The 26,032-nt window shown below is 46.0% G+C and overlaps 1 protein-coding gene across 9 annotated transcripts in view; it reads right to left on the reverse strand.

The window, feature by feature from the left end:
* Nucleotides 1-11,704, reverse strand: part of SNED1 (sushi, nidogen and EGF like domains 1) — a 247,816-nt gene extending 236,112 nt beyond the window's left edge. For 5 of the 9 annotated variants that reach the window (XM_040348918.1, XM_040348914.1, XM_040348916.1 and 2 more), the window contains exon 1: nt 9,048-11,703. In XM_040348918.1, the coding sequence (XP_040204852.1) occupies nt 9,048-9,245 (198 nt within the window). In that variant the 5' untranslated portion in view covers nt 9,246-11,703. Of the gene's footprint in view, nt 1-9,047 lie in introns of all 9 variants that reach the window. The other 4 variants (XM_040348915.1, XM_040348917.1, XM_040348912.1 and 1 more) reach the window with 3 other exon arrangements.
* Nucleotides 11,705-26,032: the final 14,328 nt, after the last annotated feature.

Below are 26,032 nucleotides of genomic sequence, written 5' to 3' on the forward strand. Positions count from 1 at the left end.
CAGTGGAGGGCAGTATGATGGGAGGGGATGTAGTGGAGGGCAGTATGATGGGAGGGGTGGCAGTGGAGGGCAGTATGATGGGAGCGGTGGCAGTGGAGGGCAGTATGATGGGAGGGGAGGTAGGGGAGGGCAGTATGAATGGAGGGGAGGTAGGGGAGGGCAGTATGATGGGAGGGGTGGCAGTGGAAGGCAGTATGATGGGAGGGGTGGCAGTAGAAGGCAGTATGATGGGAGGGGAGGCTATGGAGGGAAGTATGATGGGAGGGGAGGTATTGGAGGGCAGTATGATGGGAGGGGTGGCAGTGGAGGGGAGGATAATGGGAGGGGAGTAGTGGAGGGCAGTATAATGTAAATGGGAGGGGTGGCAGTGGAGTGCAGTATAATGGGAGGGGGAAGTGGATGGCAGTATAATGTAAATGGAAGGGGGCAGTATAATGGGAGGAGGGTTGGTGGAAGGCAGTATAATGGGAGGAGGGTTGATGGAGGGCAGTATGATGGGAGGGGTGGTAGTGGAGGGCAGTATGATGGGAAGGGTGGTAGTGGAGGGCAGTATAATGGGAGGGGGATTAGTGGAAGGCAGTATGATGGGAGGGGGTTAGTGGAGGGCAGTATGATGGGAGGGGGTTAGTGGAGGGCAGTATGATGGGTGGAGGGCAGTATGATGGGAGGGGGTTAGTGGAGGGCAGTATGATGGGAGGAGGGTTAGTGGAGGGCAGTATGATGGGAACGGGGTTAGTGGGGGGCAGTATAATGGGAGGGGGGTTAGTGGAGGGCAGTATATAGGGAGGGGGTTAGTGGAGGGCATTATGATGGGAGGGGTGTTAGTGGAGGGCAGTATAATGGGAGGGGGGTTAGTGGAGGGCAGTATGATGGGAGGGGTGTTAGTGGAGGGCAGTATGATAGGAGGGTTGTTAGTGGAGGGCAGTATAATGGGAGGGGGGTTAGTGGAGGGCAGTATGATGGGAGGGGTGTTAGTGGAGGGCAGTATAATGGGAGGGGGGTTATTGGAGGGCAGTATGATGGGAGGGGTGTTAGTGGAGAGCAGTATAATGGGGGGGTAGTGGAAGGCAGTATGGGGGAACTGTACAGCATGACTGGAGGAGAGCAGTGTATGGGAGGGAGCAGTGTGACCATGAGCTACTCAGGGCAGTGCAGGGAGCATTTATCATACCTTTTTTCCAGGCAGGAACAGCCTTCACCCTCAGGGAAGACCCGGAGTTGGGGGGCGGAGTTGGGGGGCGGAGTCGGGGCGGAGCTTAGGCACGAGGAGGAGGAATCCTCTTCCGGATCGCTCTGAATGTTGGGGCTCCGCACTCCTCGTCGTGATGTCACCAGGCAGGCAGCAGTGACTGTATGGTGCACACATAGCAAGGAACGGGGCCAGAGCGTCCATGGCGCTCAAGGCTCCGTTCACCCACGGCCAGCTCCTTCATTGAGAAAATGCAGCACTGGCACTGCTGCACTGTGCGCGCAGCACGCTGGTGACAGACTGTGTGTGGGGGGGTTTACAGGGCCAATGTGCCGATTTGCGGGCAGCACGCAGGCTAAATGGCAGCTCTGCTTTGGGCCCCAAACAGTGACAGGGCTCTGGGAAGCTGCCCCGTTTGCCCTGCGGTAAAGACGGCCCTGATTGCCATCCCTGTTCAAAGACATCCAATGCTGTGGTTCCTCTTACCCAGGGGTCAAGTCCTGGGGAAAAAAGTGTGGGAACTCCCACCCAAGATCCACTCCCCCACCAAAAAAAAAAAATGATACGCTCATATGCATAATTACTAAACCGCATGTTTTTTTTTTTTCGATCCACTGTACCTTAGTAATCCTTTATGTTACTGGCCACTTCCTGTATATGGATTCATCGGGTAGTGTGCGGGTATTCCGTCACTTCCTCGATGCCGCAATGTCTCCTGGAAGCGGGATTTAGAAAGAAGCAACTTCTTTCTAAATTCTGTGATAACTCGCGTCAGACCTCCGCAATGTCTCCTGAGAACAATGACAAAAGCTCCCAGGAGACATTGCGGCATTGAGGAAGTGACGGAATACCCGCACACTACCTGATGAATCCATATACAGGAAGCGGCCAGTAACATAAAGGATTACTAAGGTTCGCCTGCCCCTGACAGTGATTAGAGCTGGGCATCGTCTCGAATTGTTTCGGGCCGCTCGGCTGCTCTAGTCCTGCAAAGGGAACTGAGTTCCTGCTGTGAAAAAAGTGCAGGAACTCCGTTCCCACGCGTTCCCCCAGGACTTGAGCCCTGCTCTTACAAGCTACTACATCACTGCAGGACATACAAGTCTGCGGGAGGAACCACAGTGATGCGGGAGGGGGGATTACATTTTCAACACAACTCGAACTGGCAGATATATGCAGCAGTTGGGGATTAGTAAAGCAGCAGAGTTTGAAGATGCGGGCCTCCAAAAAGACAAGTATACAGCATCTTTTTTTAGTGTGGTTTTTAGTTACGTAGCACCCAGGAGGGTCATTTTAAGCAGGAAGCGGAGCGAAACTGCTGAGCCAGGAATTACTCCCTCTAATAGTTAATCTGTAAATTTTTACAATAAACACCAATATAAGAGAAAGCATATAAAAATAAGAAAGTCATACAACTTTACAGAAACCGCTAAAATAATACATCATGTTTTCCCTTTAAAAGGTAACTCCACTTTCATGGGGGGGAAAAAGAAAAGTAAATACAAAAATAATATAGCATATATAATTGAGACACAAGTCATATTTTAATTGAATGTTATTAAAAATTAGCTTTCCCTTTCAATCTGCAACCACTGTAATTTTCTGTAAAATACAATGCAATATGGCTACATGGAGGTGTTCTGTACACAAAATGTGTACAGAACACCCCCTAGAAACATAATTTGGTGCTTGTGCGATTGGCTCACAAATTTTTCTAGAAGTCCACACCAAGATACAAGTCAGATTTTTGGCATCCCCTGCAACAAAAATGTAATCTTTAATAAGATACTCCCAATAGGAAATCATGTCTAAAGGGATGCAGACCCTGCGATTTTCCTCATTAGAGCCCAACAGCTGCAGCAGCTGGTTGATAATTCTGAAACCACTCCCATTATACTCCCTTCAGAAAAACAAAAGGTAGGAATCTGCAACAAAGTTTGTTAAAATCCTTACAATGTACACAGACCACCCAGAGGGGAATGTTTTTTTCTCAACAAAAGTGGAGCTACGCTTTAAAAAGACACTGGAGTTGATTTACTAAAAGCAAATAGGCTGTCCACTTTTAAAGATAATTTGCCCCAGAACTAAAGCCCTGTACACACAATCGGATATCTGATGGAATCTAATCCGATGGATCTTTTCGTCGAATATCCGATGAAGCTGACTTTCATCAGTCTTGCCTACACACCATCAGCCAAAAATCCGACCGTGTCCAACGCGGTGACGTAAAACACAACGACTTGCTGAGAAAAATGAAGTTCAATGCTTCCGAGCATGCGTCGACTTGATTCTGAGCATGCGTGGATTTTTGACCGATGGACTTCCACACACACGATCGTTTTTTTTTATACACAGTTTAAAACAAACTGATGGGGCCCACACACGATCGGTTTGTCCGATGAAAAGGTCCATCGGTCCGTTTTCATCAGACAAAGCGATCATGTGTACAGGGCTTTAGTGAATGTGGCAAAGTTTCAATTTGCAAAGAATGCTCAATCACATGCAAGGAAAGTGGAAAAAAAATGCATTTTTTCTTGAACATAATTGAATAGATGGAAGTAAGCAGAGTTCCACCTCAACCACTAAGCTCTGGAGAAAATTCCCTTGCAAAGAGCTACCTTGCTTGTAAAGTCACAACAGTCCATTTCCGTTAGTAAATAAGCCTGTTACCTTGTGAACCCTTCCCATATGATCTAATATCCAATCACTAGGACAGAGCGCTGTCACCTGACTGTAGGATTGATGTGACCGCTCCCCTTAGCGTCAAAAGAAAATGCGCAAATTTGCAGAATATGCTGGATAGCAGACACAGCTTTTTTATTTTTTAGAGCTGCTGGGAGATTGATTTTCCGCTTTTTTGTCAAAGCTGGAACTGGGCTTTAAAGTCTCAAGCTCTTCTGCAGTACAGCCCGACATGCAGATCTGGCAACAATACCTTCTCTCAATCCATATTAAATTATTTTTATTCATCTTAGGTAACCTTCTCACAATTCATACTGCAAGTGCATTGTGTCATCTGGTTGTGTCACTATAGTGTCCTACATTCACAGTGTTATCCTGCAGAGAGCGACACTGATGTATTCCCATCAGAGCCACTCTCTGCACCAGAAAAGACTGCCAGGCCCAGAAAAGAGGAGTAGAGAACCCTGCAGTATCAACTGACTGGGCAGATGACTTGAAAAAGTTAATTAGCAAACCAAAAAAAAAAAGGATAACATACTAGTGAAGGCCAAATCGGAAGGGGGAGCCTGGAGTTGGGCTTAAATGTAGTAGACCACAGCAAATCAGATATCATTTAGGTCTCATCTAACCACCTGCACCATCATGACCATCATGCAATTTGCTGTGTTTTTCAAAATACACAAAACATGGCAAAAAAAACATTGTTCACAGCTGGTTGCCACCAACATGATGAACTGTGTGCTGGATTTCTGATGAACTGCGTTCTGGATTTCTGATGAATTGCGCACTGGATTTCTGATGAACTGCGCACTGGATTTCTGATGAACTGCGTTCTGGATTTCTGATGAACTGCGCACTGGATTTCTGATAAACTGCACACTGGATTTCTGATGAACTGCGTTCTGGATTTCTGATGAACTGCGCACTGGATTTCTGATAAACTGCACACTGGATTTCTGATGAACTGCGTTCTGGATTTCTGATGAATTGCGCACTGGATTTCTGATGAACTGCGTACTGGATTTCTGATGAACTGCGTTCTGGATTTCTGATGAACTGTGCTCTGTTTTGACCTTTAATTTAACTGAACTGGGTCCTGCAAAGATGTGATGCAACTCATCCCAGAGGCAAGGCATCAAACACGTTACTGCTATGCACTGAGTAGTTAAAGAATACTTGCTAACAAGCCCTTTCTGTAGGCATATAAGATACATGGTTATATTCTTTTGAACAATGTTAGCTGCTCTCTTTGCTCTGTTTTCTTACAGGTATGCATCGGTTTTTAACTGGCAATAGATAGCCACATTTATGTGACAGTCGACACAATGTTCTTACCTAGAATTACAACTGTCCTAAATCTGTTATAACACTGCATTTAATGGGTGTGCTATAGAAGAAACCATTACCTTTTATGACATTATAAGGTGACAGGTTCAAAATATTTCTCCGTATGCTGGAAAATTCAACTACAGACAGTCCCCGACTTACGAACGGCCTCAATCCCTTCTGCTTGTGCTCCACACTGGTCCTTGATACCCCCAAGCAGCTATCTTTCCACATTCCACACTGCAGTACTTCATGTACTGCATGGCCAGAAGAGCCCCAGAAGCGCCCGGAACATCCCACATCCCTGCACGGGCGGAAAACGAAACATCCCACATCCCTGCACAGGCAGAAGTTACACTCAGGCCTCGTACACACGGCCGAGGAACTCGACGTGCCAAACACATCGAGTTCCTCGGCCAGTTCAGCCCTGAAGCCGCCGAGGAGCTCGGCGGGACGAGAGCTCCCATAGAACAACGAGGAAATAGAGAACATGTTCTCTATTTCCTCGTCGAGCTCCTCGTCGGCTTCCTCGGCCGAAAGTGTACACACGACCAGTTTCCTCGGCAGAATTCAGCCAGAAACTCGGTCGGAAGCTGAATTCTGCCGAGGAAACTGGTCGTGTGTACGGGGCCTCAGAAGCAGTGTTCTGACTTACAAAAACATTTCACTTACGAACAAACCTACAGTCCCTAATGTGTTCGTAACTCGGGGACTGCCTGTAAATGACCATGTGCTCTATCACACATGTCCAATACACAACACAATTTTATCTGACAATGCTCAGACTGATCAAACATCTACAAGAACCTGTGCAGGAATTTTACAAGGAAATGCTTGACTATAATAGTTTGCGTGCAAATCTTCAATATTCAAGGAGGTCGGGTTAATACTATACCTATTGTTTACTTTTAAACAAGGAAGTGTTCTAAATGCATCTGACTATAGAGAGCTGTTTAATATAGGGTGACCAGACATCCCCAGTTTCTGGAGACAGTCCCTGGATTGAGGATACTGTCCCGGGACCAAGTCTGTCCCTGGTTTTGTCCCCGGATTGGATTTGAACAGGGGCGGGGGCAATTTCAAAGACAGTGGGCCGGATTCAGGTAGCTCAGCGGATCTTTAGATCCGCTAGATCTACCTGGTTTACGATCCGTCGGTGCAATTTAGCGAGGCTAGTGCATGATTCATAAAGCACTTACCTCGCAAATTGCACCGTTGGATCGTAACTCCCCCCGGCGGAATGCAAATTCCGCGGCTAGGGGGAGTGTACAATTTAAATCATTTGTGTTCCCGCGCCGATTTAACTGCGCATGCGCCGCCGGCGAAAAAGCCCAGTGCGCATGCTCCAAATGACGTCGCTAGGACGTCATTGTTAGCGGCGGGTACGTCAATTGCGGCCATCGGGATTCCCGATCGACTTACGCAAACGACGTAGAAATGTTGAATCTCGGCGCGGGAAGGCGGCCATACTTAACATTAGCTACCCCTCATATAGCAGGAGTAGCTCTCCGCCGGAAAAAGCCGAACGCAAACGACATTGAAAAAGAGCGACGGGCGGGCGTACGGACGTGAATCGGCGGTTTTCCTCATTTGCATATGCGACGTGTAAAACAAAGCGACGACACCTAGCGGCCGGCGGGAGATTACAGCCTAAGATTCGACTGGTGTAAATCACTTACACCAGTCGGATCTAAGGGAGATCTATGCGGAACTGATTCTTATGAATCAGTCGCATAGCTCCGACCGTGGGATCTCACAGATACGACGGCGGATCGGGAGATCCGCCGGCGTATCTATTGATGAATCTGGCCCAGTCAGTGCAGAATTAACAAAATATAATTCTGAATTACACCCCCCTGCTCCACCACACCTACTAGCTTAGGGGGGTGTCTTTTTTCCATTATCTGTGCCCCTTTCTGACATTTAACCCTTTGATTGCCCTAGATGTTATCCCCTTCTCAGCCAGTATCTTTAGTACAGGTACCGTGCAGATTTTTAGCACTGATCACTGTATTAGTGTCACTGGCTCCCACAATGTGTCACTTAGTGTCTGATTTGTCCGCAATATCGCAGTCGCTGATTGCCGCCATTACTAGAAGAGGAAAAAAAGTTTTCTCGGATTTCATTTTAAAAATCTGGTCACCTTGGTTTAACGTTTTAGCAATATTTATCAAGCATGTGGAACAATTACAGCCCAGGGTAACAAGCTTGCTTCTAGAAAGTATCCTATTATAGGACTCAGTGTACAGGTTCTAAGTACTTTAACTGCTCAGTTTTCCAAAGACAATGGCTTTTCACACCCCCTGTGCACCTACAACACGAAACAAACCTCATAGTAGGTCTTTATTTACCTAAGGTCATGGTGGAGTACTAGTTATAAGGTTCTGTATGTGCACTATGGACATTGTACTGACCTTATCAACAACTAGCACTTCAAAAAAGGTTTACATTTTTTCAGCAAATTTCTACACATGCAAGTTTAAATCATACTGGATTGGTTGCTTCAAGGCAATAGAAGACAAGTTAAGGGTAATAATATACACTCATCCCGTGACCACGTCCATTTTTGCGACAAAACGTTGGGTAAGCGACGTTCTGACGTCACCACGCTCAGTTGTACCCGGAAGACACGGGCAGGCGGATCGAGGAACTGGCCGGCTCGATCTTTTACATGCACATTGCATTTGACATGTTGTGCGCATTTTACTATTTTTTGAATAAATTTACATTGGATTTTATGCTATGTGAGCTCCTCTCTCTTTCATGGCGCATCCTGCATTATATATCGATTGAGGCTGTATCTTATTGATGCCATTCACGTTGGACATCTAACCAGCTTACATGCTTTTTTTGATCTCCTGTGACAAGAGATCAATACCAGCTGGTAAGAGGCAGTATATCATTAAGGTGGAGGTGTTTCCCTATCATCACATTCCGGGTTACTATTATTTTCCTCATCACTTGGAGATTGAAGTTTCAATTACTTCTTTGGACTACATGGGATTTATTCACCTATGATATTTCACTCTTACGGACTTTCTATTGGTTTATCACGTTTATTTTGATGTTTAGATTCTTCGTTTAAATTATCGAGGGTGTCCGATTATACATTATATTTATTTATATGTTTTACATACATTCACTTTTGGTTTTCACCTGTTTGGCACAGCTATATATTTGTCATTTATTCTGGCAAATTATTAAAACCACGGTGTCCAACCAAAACTGAAATACCAAAATGTTCTATGCCCTTACATCCAGGGGTGTTGTGTGCAAACAGGTAGGGTTCACCAGAAGAGATTTTCTTATTTAATAAGATTGCTAAGTACAATAACTTATGGCAAGAAGTCACATTTTTTAAATAAAGTGAAAAAAAAGCTGATATCTGGATAGTTGCCAGCTAATAATAAATACACACTGAACTGCCTTATTCTGCATTGCATTCGCTACATTTTGCAATTGTGATCCACATTGAGTTAGTATGATGTTACATAGTATTACAGTTATGTCCTTAGGAGGAATCTATATATTGTTCAGGGTGATTGCATGGTACAGTTTAAAAGAAGTTTCCTTTCCCATACAAATGCTCAAATTCCCACTGTTGTAGTACAAGTATTTAATCAAATCCATTTAAAAGTGACACAATGCCGCTTGCACAGAAGATACAAGAGAGAATTCATTTTCAGCAAGGCATCAAAAATGTCAATTACCTATTACTCGTCTTTTGTATATCCTTTTAGAAGACCAGCATGATTGGTGGATAAAGTCTATTAGATTTGCAAGATAGGAAACTTTTCTTTACATCTATGTCAAGATAACAATGAATAGTAATATTCTGCAATATACTCACATAAAGACCACTGTGCTTGTCCCCAAAGAAAGTAAATGCTCTAGAGATAGGTAGTAATCCTGATCCACCATCGTCTTGTCTTCGGGTTATCGAGTCACCCTCTTCATGGCCAAAGGGGTAGAAATCGGACAAAGGTACCAAGCCATGTGCAATGGAAAACACATACCACAGAAGCAAGATCTGGGCAAGTGAACCCATTCCCAGAGGTGACAGAACACACACCAACCAGGGTGATACTGCTGGACCCAGATAGTGTGTACAATGTCCTATACTAATGTGATGACCACACTATTCAACCCCCCCTCTGAAAACCTCTGGTGACTCTGTCCAATGGCTTGGAGTCTTATATCTCTCCCACAACATAGTGCAACTGTATCATCTTTATGTTGTCTTCTATAATTGTGCAATTAGCTAAGGATATAATTGTCACTACACAGTAGAAGCCTTAGTCCTTGTGATCTCCCAAGTTCTGCAAAGGATGTGAATTCTGTCAGTTTACCTTCTATCCCTGGCATTACTCATCCAGCCTCATAACCAACAGAATCATCTCTCTCTCTCAAACTGTACAACCCCCTGTATTATCCTTCTTTAACCATTTCCCTACAATGCTCCTGTCTACACCAATATCCACCATAGTGTGCATGTACCACACGCCAACCAGTGGGAAGACTCTGTGCAGCCCATTAACCAACCCTATACGCCCTCCAAGACCTTCAATGCATCTGCCACCACACCATCTCTGACCTATGATGCCCCTACATGAAGCCTGAACCAGCCCTCTGGAACCCCTACCAACCCTGAACCAGACTGTCCCTCTGGAACCCCTACCAACCCTGAACCAGCCTTTCCCTGTGGTATCTATACCAACCCTAAACCAAACTGTCCTTCTGATGTTCCTATAAACCCAAACTCTCCCTCTGATACCTCCACTAAACCTAAGTCAGCATGTCCCTATGCTGCCAGCCCCGAACTGGTCTGTTTATATAGTAACCCAACAATCCCGAACCAACCTGTCCTCTGTCACTTCTACCAACCTTTTCCTCTGGTACCTCTACCAACCCTGAACCAGCCCGTCCTATTACCTCTAATTACCCTAAACCAGCCCGTCCTGTGGTACCTCTACCAACCTTGAACCAGCCTGTCCTATGGCACCTCTACCAACCTGTCCTGTGGGTACCTCTACCAACCATGAACCAGTCTGTCCTGTGGTACCTCTACCAACCCTGAACCAGCCTGTCCTCTATTACCTCTACCAAACCTGAACCAGTCCCTCCTCTGGTACCTCTATCAACCTTGAACCAACCCGTCCTCTATTTCCTCTACCAATCATGAACCAACTGGTACCTCTGCCAACCCTGAACTAGCCTGTTTCTCTATTAACTCCTTCAAACTTTAACTGGTTCCTCCATATATTAACCCTACAATAATGAACTAACTAGGCTGTCCACTGTTACCTCCACAAACAATGAACCAGCCTGTTCCTCGGTCAACCCTGAACTCTGGTTTTCCTTTATTTTACTATAACCCTGAACCAGCCTGTCCCTCTTTTATTTCACCCAGCCCTAAAGTATTCTGTTCTTCTATTACCTCTACCAACCATGAATCAATCTGTCCTATCTCCCTTATCAGCCCTGAACCTACCCGTCTCTTTTGTATCTCCCAGCCCTTAGGTAGCCTGTCCCGTTACCTCTAAAAACCCTGAACCAAGCTGTCCCTGTGGTAACTCCACCAAACCTAAAGCAGCTTGTCCCTGTGGCACCTGTACCAACCCAGAGCTAGCCCGTCCGTGTGGTACCTGTACCAACCCAGAACTAGCCTGTCCTTGTGGTACCTGTACCAACCCAGAACTAGCCTGTCCCTGTGGTACCTGTACCAACCCAGAACTAGCCTGTCCCTGTGGTACCTGTACCAACCCAGAACTAGCCTGTCCCTGTGGTACCTGTACCAACCCAGAACTAGCCTGTCCCTGTGGTACCTCTGTCAACCCAGAACAAGCCTGTCCTTGTGGTCCCTCTACCAATTTAGAACTAGCCTGTCCTTGTGGTACCTCTGCCAACCTAGAGGCAGCCTGTCCTTGTGGTACCTCTACCAACCCAGAACTAGCCTGTCCTTGTGGTACCTCTGCCAACCCAGAACAAGCCTGTCCTTGTGGTACCTCTGCCAACCCTGAGGCAGCCTGTCCTTGTGGTAACTCTACCAACCCAGAACTAGCCTGTCCTTGTGGTACCTCTGCCAACCCTAAGGCAGCCTGTCCCTGTGGTCCCTCTGTAGCAGGATGTCCCTATCGCAGCCCTCATACAGGTTGTCCCTTCACCATTCAGCTACAAGTTATGAGTGGTCCTGAGGCATGCCATAGTGTCCCTGAGTTACCTTGGTCCCCTCAGCCTGTTGTCCCCCCGGTGTCCTCCCCGCACCCAGTCGTCACTGCTCCCTTTGTAGCTCGCAGCCCTCCCTATTCAGCTCCATGCACTCTGATGAGTCTCCCTGCGCTGCCTGCGGCTCAGTGACACTGAATTCTCTGTTCAGAACTTACTGGGGGGTTCTGTCCCCTCCCCCATTACTCCAACAAACCCCCCCGGAACGAGAGGTGGGGGCCCCTACCAATCAGCTCCAGCCCTATCCGCCGTGACGCCGTCTCTTAAAGAGCCCCGAAGGGCCGTCCGTGAGTGAGCTGGTTCAAGTCAGAAGTTTGGAGAGGAGCTGAGGAATGTGTGAGCCTCGGTGCAAAGCATCATGGGACTCGCAGTCCGCCTGCTGTACGGGATGGTGGAGGATGCTGGAAGAGGGCTGTCTGCTCCTGAGAGGACGAGGACTGCCCGGGACCCGCACTGCAGCCTGCCTGCTCCTGAGGGAATGGGCACTGCAGCCTGCCTGCCTGCTCCTGAGGGAATGGGCACTGCAGCCTGCCTGCCTGCTCCTGAGGGAATGGGGACTGTAGCCTGCCTGCTCCTGGGTGAATGGGCACTGCAGCCTGCCTGCTCCTGACGGAATTGGGACTGCAGCCTGCCTGCTTCTGAGGGAATAGGGACTGCAGCCTGCCTGCTCCTGAGGGAATAGGGACTGCAGCCTGCCTGCTCCTGAGGGAATAGGGACTGCAGCCTGCCTGCTACTGAGGGAATGGGGACTGCAGCCTGCCTGCTTCTGAGGGGATAGGGACTGCAGCCTGCATGCTCCTGAGGGGATGGGGACTGCAGCCTGCCTGCTCCTGAGGGGACTGCAGCCTGCCTGCTCCAGAGTGAGTGGATGGAGACTGCAGCCTGCATGCTCCTGAGGGGGGATGGGGACTGCAGCCTTGCCTTCCCCCTGAGGGGACTGCAGCCTGCCTGCTCCTGAGGGGATGGAGACTGCAGCCTGCCTGCTCCTGAGGGAATGGGCACTGCAGCCTGCCTGCCTGCTACTGAGGGAATGGGGACTGCAGCCTGCCTGCTTCTGAGGGGATAGGGACTGCAGCCTGCATGCTCCTGAGGGGATGGGGACTGCAGCCTGCCTGCTCCTGAGGGGACTGCAGCCTGCCTGCTCCAGAGTGAGTGGATGGAGACTGCAGCCTGCATGCTCCTGAGGGGGGATGGGGACTGCAGCCTTGCCTGCCCCTGAGGGGACTGCAGCCTGCCTTCTCCTGAGGGGATGGAGACTGCAGCCTGCCTGCTCCTGAGGGGATGGAGACTGCAGCCTGCCTGCTCCTGAGGGGATGGGGACAGCAGCCTGCATGCTCCTGAGGGGACTGCAGCCTGCCTTCTCCTGAGGGGATGGGGACTGCAGCCTGCCTGCTCCTGAGGGGACTGCAGCCTGCCTGCTCCTGAGGGGACTGTCTGCAGCCTGCCTGCTCCTGAGAGGACTGCAGCCTGCATGCTCCTGAGGGGATGGGGACTGCAGCCTGCCTGCTCCTGAGGGGACTGCAGCCTGCCTGCTCCTGAGTGGATGGAGACTGCAGGCTGCATGCTCCTGAGGGGATGGGGACTGCAGCCTTGCCCTGAGGGGACTGCAGCCTGCCTTCTCCTGAGGGGATGGGGACTGCAGCCCGCCTGCTACTGAGGGGATGGGGACTGCAGCTTGCATGCTCCTGAGGGGATGGGGACTGCAGCCTGCCTGCTCCTGAGGGGACTGCAGCCTGCCTTCTCCTGAGGGGACTGCAGCCTGCATGCTCCTGAGGGGATGGGGACTGCAGCCTGCCTGCTCCTGTGGGGATGGGGACTGCAGCCTGCCTGCTCATGAGGGGATGGGGACTGCAGCCTGCTCCCAAGGGGACTGCAGCCTGCTTGCTCTTGAGGGGATGGGGACCGGCACTGCAGCCTGACTGCTCCTGAGGGGACTGCAGCCTGACTGCTCCTGAGGGGATGGGACTGGAGCCTGTTTGCTCCTGAGGAGACTGCAGCCTGCCTGCTCCTGAGGGGACGGGGACTGCCTGGGGACCAGCACTGCAGCCTGACTGCTCCTGAGGGGACTACAGCCTGCCTGCTCTTGAGGGGACGGTGATTGGCACTGCAGCCTGACTGCTCCTGAGGGGACAGGACTGCAGCCTGCTTTCTCCTGATGGGACTGAAGCCTGCTTACTCCTGAAAGTAGATATATTAGCTTTAAGCATTGTTGAAATCACTAAATCCAAAATACTTATCTCTCAGAACCTGGGTTTTAACAACCAGGCCAACAAAGTCAGTGAACGAGAAACAGAATCGGACATTGACATAACAGTATCAGCTCTGGAATAACAGTGTCAGTTCCAGTGGCGGCCGGTCCATGAGGGAGGGGGCGCAGGGGCACCACCCCCTAATCTCCATGCGGAGTGCCGGATGAATAGATTTCTACAAGTTTTTTTTTAAGCACACGATTAGAGCCCAAGGCTCTACCAACCTTCAAAATGGTTGGGCTCGGGGAGCAAAGCTCACCCACTTGTGACATTAGCGAATCAATATTCGTTATTGTCTTCCGGCTTCTCCTCCTGGCCAATCAGGACAGGAAGTGGGTCTTAAGCCCAGATTGGCTGGGAGGAGAAGTCGCAACCTGCATGGGGTAGGTGCAGACTTGGGGGGGGGGGGGGGGCTTTACTTGCTGGTTAGCAAGTAAAAGCAGCCTCAGCTTGATTCATCCAAGCCATGCTCCCCAACATGTTTCACCCTGCTGGGCTATCTCTTCTTATTTCTACAACGCACTTTGGGTCTGGATGAATCTTCAGCCTGCATCCTCACTAGTCGGAGGCATTCAACATATCGAACCTTGTCAGCCTGAGCCAGGGCCACTGTTATAGGGGGGGGGGGACAGTAGAATATTCCAATTCAGGGTGGAATGAACATCCTCAATTAGACAAGGTTTTCTTCTGCGATGGTAAAAAAACTGCTAACTGAATTTCTTTTTTCTAAGAAAGGAGGAAACTTAGGGCCAGATTCACAGAAAAAGTACGCCGGAGTATCTGCTGATACTCCGGCGTACTTTCAAATTTGCCGCGTCGTATCTTTATTTGTAATTCACAAACAAAGATACGACGGCTTTTGGCTAAAATCTGACAGGCGTACGGCTTCGTACACCTTCGGATCTTAGGATGCAATACTTCGGCGACCGCTGGGTGGAGTTTGCGTCGTTTTCCGCGTCGGGTATGCAAATTATCTGTTTATGGCGATCCACGAAGGTACGCGCGTTCGTCGCATTCTCTTACGTCGTCGCTAGTCGGTTTTTCCCGTCGCAAACTTAAGCCTGCTATTTCATGGCTTAGATTCAGACCAGCCATGTTAAAGTATGTCCGTCGTTCCCGTGTCGAATTTCAATTTTTTTTTTGCGTAAGACGTCCGGGAATACGAAAGGACGTAATGCACGTCACCGTTCAAAAAACAAGTCAGGGCGCCATAATTTCGCGCAAAGCACGGCGGGAAATTTCCTAACGGAGCATGCGCAGAACGTTCAGCGCGAGAACGCGCCTAATTTAAATGGTACACGCCCCATTTGAATTAGGCGCCGGACAGCTTTACGCTACGCCGCTGCAAGTTTACACGCAAGTGCTTTGTGAATCAAGCACTTACGACGAAAACTTGCGGCGGAGTAACGTAAAGGGGATATGTTACGCCGCCGTAATTGTTCATGAATCTGGCCCTTAGCATTCAACAAAGTGTCCCCTGGAGGGTCTCTGACAGAAACAGAGATATTAGACCTCTCTGTGTCAGACTACCCCAGAGAAGGTGGTGATGGTCAGTGACTTATGAGGCACTGGCTAGTATCAGTGCTAGATAAACACAGGTTACATCCGCTGCGAAGAGCAATAATTCTAGCACTAGACCTCCTCTGTAACTCTAAACATGTAACCTGTAAAAAAAATGTACATCGTCGCCTAAGGAAATTTTAGTGTGCGCAATTTTAAAGTGTGATATGTTAGGTATCTATTTACTCTGCATAACATCATCTTTCACATACAAAAAAATCAGGCTAACTTTAGTGTTTTTATTTTGTTTTATTCATAAAACAGTTTCTTTCCAAAAAAAAAACACATTTAAAAAGTTGTTGAGCAAATACTGTGTGACATAAAAAGTTGCAACGACCACCATTTCATTCTCTAGGGTGTCTGATATATATATATATATATATATATATATATATATATATATATATATATATATATATATATATATATATATATGTATATACACACACACACACACACACATTTGGGGGTTCTGAGTTATTTTCAAGCAAAAAAAATTATAATTTTTACATGTAGGAGAGAAGTGTTACAATTGGCTTGGGTGGCAAGAGGTTAGTTACCATAAGTAAGTAATATACATATTATTATATACAGTGGAACCTCAGTTTAAGAGTAACTTGGTTTGAGAGCATTTTGATTTGCGAGCAACTTTTTTTTAAATTCTGACTCAGTTTGCTAGTGTTGACTCACAAGACGAGCAGAATTCAAGCTAAATAGGCCTGCAGTACCTCATTTGGCCTGAGGTACGGGGGCGCAGAAGCCGAGCCGAAAATAGGCCTGCAGTACCTCATTTGGCCTGAGGTATGGGGGCGCAGGGGCCGAGAAAAGCTGAACATTGGTCTGCAGTACATCATTTGGCCTGAGGTACGGGGGCGCAGGAAACGAGCCAAAGTGTCCTCGGGCCTTTTTGGACATTTTCAAGGCTCTCTGGTGCCCCCCACCTCTGGCCGCATTCGGTATTGCATCCCATTGAAGTCAATGCGGAACAAATTATTTTCGTTTCCATTGACTTCAATGGGAAAACTCGCTTTGATATGCAAGTACTTTGGATCACAAAAATACTCCTGGAACGGATTGTGCTCGTAATCCGAGGTTCAATTGTATTGTTTTTAAGGTAATTTACTATATTTTCAAAAACAGTACTCAAGCAGGTGGCTTAACTGAAGTTTGAAGTTATAACTTTCAACCAGTAATTTCACAGTAAATAGATAAATAATAAATTATTATGTTATAACATATAGCATATACATATATAATTTAACTTGAATAAAACCTTTTCAACAGCAGCAGATTCTCATTCACCCTCTTAAAAAAATGTTTTAACATTACATTCAGCCGAGTTGTCAGAATGACAATCGGCTGTTTTTTTTTATTTTATCCCCGTACATACCGTATTTTCACCGCCGCTTCCGGGTATGTCTTCTGCGGGACTGGGCGTTCCTAACTGATTGTCAGGCCTCCGACCGTCGCATACAGTGCGTCACGAGTTGCCGAAAGAAGCCGGACTGTGAGTCGGTTGTATACGGCGCCTGCGCACCGATGTTCGGCTTCTTTCGGCAACTCGTGACGCGCAGTATGCGACGGTCGTAAGCCTGTCAATCAATTAGGAACGCCCAGTCCCACAGAAGACATACCCGGAAGCGGCGGTGAAAATACGGTATGTACGGGGATAAAATGAAAAAAAAACAGCCGATTGTCATTCTGACAACTCGGCTGAATGTAATGTTAAATTTTTTTGGGGGTGAACCCCCGCTTTAACTGTGTGAGAAAAACATGGGATTGTGGGTAAATCTTATACACATAAACACATGTTTTTTCCTTGTATTTAAGAGGGCTGGAAGGGGGCATGTGTCTTTTAGACACATGCCCCCTTCTATGACACTGCAGTGAGAGGCGTGCCTTCACTGCAGCATTTTTATTGGACATCTTGGGCCAATGGTACTTTACCATTGGTCCAAGACTCCAAGCTGTCCATTGAGCTCAGTGCCTCTGACAAGAAGTGAGGAGAGGCACTGTGAGCCCATCCTCTCAGTCTGCTGCAAACAGTGTTCAAAATGGCCGCTCTGTATTTAGCTACTGACAGGCTGTGCAAGGAGCCCGTATCTCCAGAACCATAGGTCAAAGGAGCCCCAGACTTCAGCTACCTACCCCTTAAATTTGGGGTGTCTGTGACTCCAGGTCGCTGAGCTACGACCCTCAATTGTTTTTTGTTTTATGCCTCACCTACCTCCCCTAACTGCAAGTCCCTGCTATATACACCTACCCTGAAGAGGAACTTTTTTACCAAACAAAAGAAAGTTTCATTTTGAGGTTTGTTGTCCTTTCAGCCACAGTAGAACAATGACATACCTTTTTTATTTTTTTAGGCTTACTACAAGAATCATTCAGAGGATAAATGATGGCGTGCTAAAATGTGAAAATGTACTGCACTAAGAATTTTGGATGACGAGAATGGTGTAGTGTATGATTCTGGAAGGTGAGCAGAGTGACTTATTCAGTGTGTCTCTGACAGCTCTCATCAAGTTGATAGTTCCGTGTATGTGTGAACTTTGTAAAGCAGCAGGGTCAGTGTTTACACAGTAGTGCTATTCCTTAAATCATCTTCACATGCCATAACTATTCACTGCAGAAAGAGAGAGTCCTTTTACTTTTTCAGTTGAATCAACCCTGAGTTTTGTTATTTGCATTCAAATTTGTGAGCGTCATTTACACCACAAGTACATATGCTGGACAATTTTGAAAGCCCGGAATTCCTGCTGTCAATGGCAGAGTGTCAAAATGGCACTAATTGCTATATTGTTAGCTTGTACCTTTAGCTGTTTCTTTACATATATTACCACAAGTTTGCAAACGACTGTATGATGGAGCTGTAAAACACGGGGCAGTAAATGTTTACAAAGGTTTCTTTCTTGAGATGGGATAACATCTACTTTTTATTAAACTACAGATCCTATAATTACACAGTTGCTAACATTTTAAAATAATGTCCGGTTATACCTTGCAGCCGCAACAGTATACATAAGCTTAGAGCACCATTACAGAAAACCGTGATGCATTTTAATATCCTCAACACAGATTTATAGGAGGCTCTTTCAGGGCGCTTTGCAGGCAGTATTTTTAGCACTATAGCGCCTGCAAAGCACCTCAGTGTGAAAGTAGCCAAAGCCTTTGAGCTTTCACACTGAGACTGCAGGGGAGCCATTTTTCAGGCGCTTTACAGGTTCTATTTTTAGCCCAAAAGCAATTGAAAAATGCCCCAGTGTGAAAGGGTCCTTAGTGAAACAAGAAGCAGCACAGTGCTAAGCTCATTATCTTGGTCACTCTGCTTTCTCCTCCTATTATTATTATTACTATACAGGATTTATATAGCGCCAACAGTTTGCGCAGCGCTTACCTATCAACATGCTTCTTGCCAGCACATTAACTGATTGGCTCCTTGTACTGCTGTACCTTGCATACTCCAGATTTTCTATACAGGGACTGAGACTGATACCAGTTTATGTTCAGGCATTTACATTGATTGTTTTTAAAAATACATTTAGGCCCTTTTTACACAAGCACCATTTGATCCAATCAGCAGGGGATCTGTGAATAGCATCCCAGCTGAATCAGTGCAGAATGGGACATGTCACATTTTTTACATCTGTAACCCTGTACACACAGGCGAGAATCCCGTCCAAAAAAAAACATTTGTTTTTCTCGACGGGATTCTTGGCAAGCTTGATGGGATTCTTGTCTATCTTTCCTTGCATACACACTGTCAAGCCAAAATCTCATCTTTCTAAAACGCGGTGATGTACAACACGTACAACGACAGTATAAAGGGGAAGTTCGATTCCAATGGTGCCACCCCTTGGGCTGCTTTTGCTAATCTTGTGTTACTGCGTGTTAGTAAAAGTTTGGTGAGAGACGATTCGCACTTTTCAGCTTTATGCTTTTCAGTCCGTTACAGGGTGACGAATGTGCTATCTCCATTACGAACGCTACTTTTACCAGAAGGAGCGCTCCCGTCTCATACTTGATTCTGAGCATGTGTGGTTTTTTAAGCATACACACGACCGGTTTTCTCGTCGGACGAGAGTCACGATGAGAAAATTGAGAATCCCGACAAAAAAATAGAGAGCAGGTTCTCTATTTTTCTCGTCGAGATTCCAGGCAGTTTTCTCGACAAAAAACCATACACACGCACGTTTTTCTCGGCAAAAAGCTCAGCCAGCAGTTTTCTTGCTGTTTCTGGCCGAGAAAAACATGCGTGTGTACGAGGTTTCAGTCTGGTTTCCTGCTGCATTTAAATCACATCCATCACATTTAGGTCCAAAAATACAGAAAAAGATGCAGACCTTTTCTGTTTTGTTCCCGAATCTGGATAAACTTGGAGGTAGTTCATCTATAGATCAGGTCCGCCTGAACTTCATTTTATTCAGCTAGTCGTGTGTTTGACGTCACCGCGTTCTGACCCGATCGGTTTTTGGAACGATGGTGTGTACGCACATCAGACCACTTCAGCGGTGAACCGATGGAAATGGCCCGTCGGACTATTCTCATCGGTTTGAAACGACCGTGTGTTCAAAGCCTAAGACACAGGCTGGAGGGGCCTGACTGTCAGAAATCCACCCACACAATGTTATTTCCACAAAATAAAAAAGATTTGATTTCAAATCTATATTTATATGACATATTAAAACCGTTTATAAATAATACTTACGTATATATTCGAGTATAAGCCGAGGTTTTCAGCACATTTTTTTGTGCTGAAGATGCCCTTCTTAGCTTATACTCGAGTCCTCCCGTTGCTGTCCTCATCTGCAGCCTTAATATCCTGTCGCTAGTGATATATTCAGTGTAGTCGGCGCAGCCGTGCAGTGCAGTGCCCCGCCTCCTCCTCGTCTGTGATAGGCTGAACACTGACTCACTGCTGGGAAACCGAGTCAATGTTCAGTCACGGAGGAGGCGGGGCTTTGGTACACTGCATGGACGCCGACTGAATAAATCACAGCGCCGGACGGGATATAATAAGGCTGCAGAATGGGCACAGCACCGAGATCAGCTACACGGGGCAGGGAGATGGCACAGCAATATTTTCCTGGATCACAGCGGCGGCCGGGAGATAATAAGGCTGCAGAATGGGCACAGCACCGGGATCAGGTACACGGGCAGGGAGATGGCACAGCAATGTTTTCCTGGATCACAGCGCCGGCCAGGAGACAATAAGGCTGCAGAATGGGCACAGCACCGAGATCAGGTACACGGGGCAGGGAGATGGCACAGCAATATTTTCCTGGATCACAGCGCTGGCCGGGAGATAATAAGGCACAGATCAGGTACACGGGGCAGGGAGATGGCACAGCAATATTTTCCTGGATCACAGCGCCGGCCGGGAGATAATAAAGCTGCAGAATGGGCACAGCACCGGGATCAGGTACACGGGGCAGGGAGATGGCACAGTGAAATTTTCCTGTATATTTTCAGCTACATTCATAGACATGCCAGTTATTTGTAAACCAGGTGTTAAAATTGATTCAGCATGGAGTCCCGAGCACCAATCAGCAACTGTAGTAAAAATTCAAGGATATTTAAAATAATCATATAACCTCTCTCTCTTTTAATGTATATCTATGGATTCCAAACAAGTATGAGTGAAAGCTGAAGGCCATTTATTATCTAATATGACATTTTTATATGATGTGGCACTATACTATGTGCAGATGGACACAGTGAGGCTGAGGCATGCAGATGGGCACAGTGAAGCTGCAGATGGGCATTGTTGACCCCCTTTTCCACTTACGGTAGCAGCTGCATTCTCACCCTAGGCTTATACTCGAGTCAATACTTTTTCCCAGTTTTTTGTGGTAAAAGTAGGTGTCTCATATATTATATTCGGGTCGGCTTATACTCGAGTATATACAGTATTTATTTTTGCACAAGAAAATTACTTATTTATTTTTACTCTGTATTCCAAAGGCTGTTTTTTTTTGTTTTTTTTAACATGTGACCAGCATCAGAGGAGGAGAAGCTCCTTCTGCTTATGTTTCCCTGCAGACAAGCTGGGAAAGATCTGGGTCATGTGACAGCTGTATATAAATTAGGAAAAAGGTACTTTGATTTTTTTTTTATTAAAATAATTACAGTGCCATCATCCACATAGAGAAATAGAAGGGATAATGTAAATTAAACAGAATCGGCCAGATTCACAGCGGACTTACGATGGCGTATCTCCACGTACGCCGTCGTAAGTCCGAATGTGAGCCGTCATATTTATGCGCCTGATTCTTAGAATCAGTTACTCATAGATTTGGCCAAGATACGAGCGGCGTAAGTCTCCTACACCGTCGTATCTTGGGTGCAATATTTACGCTGCCTGCAAGGGGCGCTTCCGTAGATTTACGCGTTGAATATGTAAATTAGGTAGATACGCCGATTCACAAACGTACTTGCGGCCGCTACGCCGTTTACGTAAGGCTTACGTCCGGCGTAAAGTTACCCCTGCTATATGAGGCGTAGGTAATGCAAAGTATGGACGTCGGCAAGCGTATCTTTTTACGTCGTTTATGTAAGTCGTACGTGAATGGGGCTGTGCGTAGGTTACGTTCACGTCACAGGCAATGGGCCTGGCGTATCTTATGGAGTAAATTTGACGTGATACTGAGCATGCGCGCGCATGCGCCGTTCGTTAGGCGCGTCATTTACGTGGGGTCATGATTGATTTACATACAACACGCCCACCTTTTCCACATTTGAATTACGCGGGCTTATGCCGGTCCATTTACGCTACGCCGCCGCTTTGTGAATACTGCACTTGCCCATCCAAGTTGCGGAGGCGTAGCGTAAATAGGATACGCTACGCCCGCACAAAGTTATGCGCTCGTACGTGAATCTGGCCCTGTGTGTTTAGTATCACTTTAACTAATAGAGAGGGCATGCATGTTATCGCCCTGTGTGAAATGAGGCCATAAATATTGAAAAGAATATTTGGTCTCCATTGAATCACAGAGTACTTTTCAATATTCTAAATGTTTTTCTCTTTCCTTGTTGCCCTAGCTCATAAATCTGAATCCCAATGAGTACACTATCTTCACTGTGTTTGTATGTCCTCCTTGTGTTTGTGTGGGTTTCCTACCAAGAAACATACTAGTGGCTTTAGCAGGCTTCCGACCAAAGTTGGCCCCAGTATGTGTATATGAGTGTAGTAGGGATGTTAGATTGGAGGTCAGGAACTGCTGTGACTGGTGCTATGTAGCATTTGCACAAATGTGGGAGATAATAGATATACGACTTGCATGTACACACCAAAATTCACAGGAACAGCTCAAAATATTGAATTTTAAAGGTACACCAATATAACACTTTTTTTTTATATAGGACTGCAGTAACAACATATGTGTGGAAACAGTGAAACTCTATATACAGCAAAAGCAGTTACAATGCAATACAAATTATTTTGTTTTGCTGCACCTTTCCCTTCTCAGCCTCCAGTTACACATCAGATATTTGTTTAGAAGCCACAAGACAGTCTTGTATGAAAACGGGTGTTTATTAATACCAAAATGCTTGCAGATACAAAAACACGATATAAATGAAATGATATAAAAAAACTCTGTTAATAAAACACTGTCTCACCATAAACTTGCATAGTGTATGATATCATTACAGGTCAAGCTGCAAAGGTCCCTATTGATTGATCATTTTATGACCAGAAATGAAGAGCTAGTATTTTAAAGAACACATTGGGGGGATGGCAACACATTCCTGTGCCAGCACACAAATCTGGAGCTAAAGGCATGTGCCACATTTACAAAGCAAATAGACCTTTTTTCAGGTCTATCTGCAGCACCCATGCCCGTTTCTATTTCAGAGTAAAAAAGAAACTGCCATTGGTGCCTAATTAACAATAGGGATTGCTGCCGTTTTAATATAGAAATTTGCCGCAGATCCCTGCCAAGTCAAGCTTAGCATATAGGAGGTAAACTGTTTGGCACAGACACATCATAAAAAGCAGATCACTCCAAATTACCAAAGGAGCTTACATCACTTTGTTACTAAGAAGCAAGATCTGCTCCATTTTCTCAGTTTAGAAGGATGGTGTAGACTTTATGCCTGTGCCATTCTCGTAAAGAAGTGGGCAGGTTCCCAAAAGGTTGGTATACAGTGACCCCTGTGCCATTATTTGTTAATTCCCATTTTTGTTTATTTCCAAGAACTAGCTGCATACACCCACATACACTATTTAAGTATATGAAGTTAAAGCGGGAGTTCAACCAATTCCTTTTTTTTTTTTTTCCCCCTTAGCTTCCTGCTCGTTTTGTCTAGGGGAATTGGCTATTTGTTTTAAAATATGATCCGTACTTACCCGTTTTCGAGATGCATCTTCTTCCGTCGCTTCCGGGTATGGGTCTTCGGGACTGAGCGTTCCTTCTTGATTGACAGTCTTCCGAGAGGCTTCCGACGGTCGCATCCATCGCGTCACTCGTAGCCGAAAGAAGCCGAACGTCGGTGCGGCTCTATACTGCGCCTGCGCACCGACGTTCGGCTTCTTTCGGAAAATCGTGACGCGATGGATGCGACCGTCGGAAGCCTCTCGGAAGACTGTCAATCAAGAAGGAACGCCCACTCCCGCAGCCCATACCCGGAAGTGGCGGAGAGGATGCATCTCGTAAACGGATAAGTACTGCTCATATTTTAAAACAAATGGCCGATTCCCCTAGACAAAACGAGCAGGAATCTAAGGCTAAAAAGTGCCCTCTAAGGGTGAACCCCCGCTTTAAGAATCTGTTTGTTTTATAAATACTTGGCATTAAACACCTAAAGGCTCTTTTACACGGGCAGACCCCAGATCTGTCCACTGATCCGCGCTCAGCATGCAGATGACATGTCCCTGTCCACTCCGCTTATATAGAGTAGACATAGCCCACTTTCCTCTATGGGCAGTCCGATGTAAACAAACCACCTGTCTGTTTACATCCATCTGTCATCCGATCCGTCTGTTTTTAGCAGATAGGATCGGATCAGATGTTGGCAGGTGTAAATGGACAAATGCCTGTGGGCATCGGCTGATCCATAGATGGTCTGATTGGGTCTGCCTGAAATACTGACAGGTGGCCCAGATCGTTCCGGCTGTGTGAAAGGGGGCTAATTCTCGCCCTATGTCGAAGAGTATTATACTGCTCAGGTGACCTAATTTTCAATATTTGTTTTAGAATTATCCCTGACATATATTCCTCAGCAAGCTCATTAGGTTGGTGTGTTAGAACAGCCCCCCCCCCCCCCGCCTCCATTTAGTTATTGTCATTTTTAAACATTTGAAATTAAAGTGTATGTAAACTCCTAATCTATCTTTCAGTATGTCTTGCACTGTGTCTCAATGTATGCAGTTTTCTTAAGAAAATTCTTCTTTGTGAATCTGTTGCAAAGTTTCTTACCTAAATATATTGCAAGTAACAGCATTTCCTGTTGCAGGCTGACAATGCCAAGCCACTGCCTTTTAATAAGAAGCAGCAATCTCAGCACTCCCTGTGAGCTCCTTTAGTTGGCCATTGGGCTGCATATCTGATAAACAGCCTATTGGCCAACTGAAAGGTCGCACACAGCGGGCTGACACAGCTGCTACTATATGCGAGGCTGTTACTGTTGTCAGCCTGCAGCAGGAAGTGCTGCTACTGGCAGGATCAGCAGGTAAGAAACTTTGCAACAGATTCACAAAAACTATATACAATGAGACATGATGCCAAACATATAGAAAGTAGATTTTTTTATTTTACATTGGTTGCGTATCATTTTGGATAATTTATTTCCCTTTTGTACCACCTCCTCCTACCTTTAGATTGTAAGCTCCATGAGCTCCATGAGCATGGCCCTCCTATTACTTCTGTATTGAACTGTATTGTAGTCGTACTGTACCCCTTTATATTGTAAAGCGATGCGTAAACTGTTGGCGCTCGCTATATAAATCCAGTATATTAATAATAATAAGTCTACACATACAATGGTATTGTGGTTGTAATGTATAGTAGATCTAACAATGTACTGTGTTTATCATACAAATATATGCAGCAGTTTTTCAGAGTCAAAGGTTCATAGAAACTCCAACAAAGTTAAGGGGGGGACATTAAAGATAATAATACTCGGGCTATAAATTATACTTTTTTTCATGTGATGCCTAACCCACCACTCAAGGAAAAACCTACCCAATCTATTTAGAGTTGAAAATATATTTATTGGTAGCGTAATAAACAATACAAAAACATACAAAAAGAAACAATAATCAGTGTAACATAAAAGTGACAATCGTGAGCGAACATGTAACTTGAGTCAGCCCAATGGCTATCGCCCATAGCATAACTCCTGATGCCTTATAAAAAATAATGAACTACCCAATCTATTTATTACTCCAGTCACAGTAAAAAAAAATGTTTTATAAAAGGATAGAAAATAATTCACATTCATGTAATTGTAGCTGATACAAATAAAAGAGTCACAGTCACTAAATGCAATGTTTAAATGAACGATATACTCAGAAATATATAAAAGCTGCCATTTATGACCTCCTTCAGAAAATGCTAGCTCCTTGGCTGTTTTTGGCTCCAATACTTTATGAGTCACTCACATAGAACAAGAATGCAGCAAACAAAGTCACAGTAAAGTCAGAACTTCTGAAATGTTCCAATTCAGAAATTGAAAAAGCACTGAAGCCATTGGATCGGTATGACAGCAACAAAAATAGAACTTTCAAAAGGGAAGGTCAACAATGGCAAGCCAATGTTTTCCTCAGTACAGGTTTCCCTTAATAGCCATTTTTTTATGTCTA

Source organism: Rana temporaria, chromosome 4 (assembly GCF_905171775.1).
Source record: "Rana temporaria chromosome 4, aRanTem1.1, whole genome shotgun sequence".
In the NCBI taxonomy this organism is placed as follows: Eukaryota; Metazoa; Chordata; class Amphibia; order Anura; family Ranidae; genus Rana; species Rana temporaria.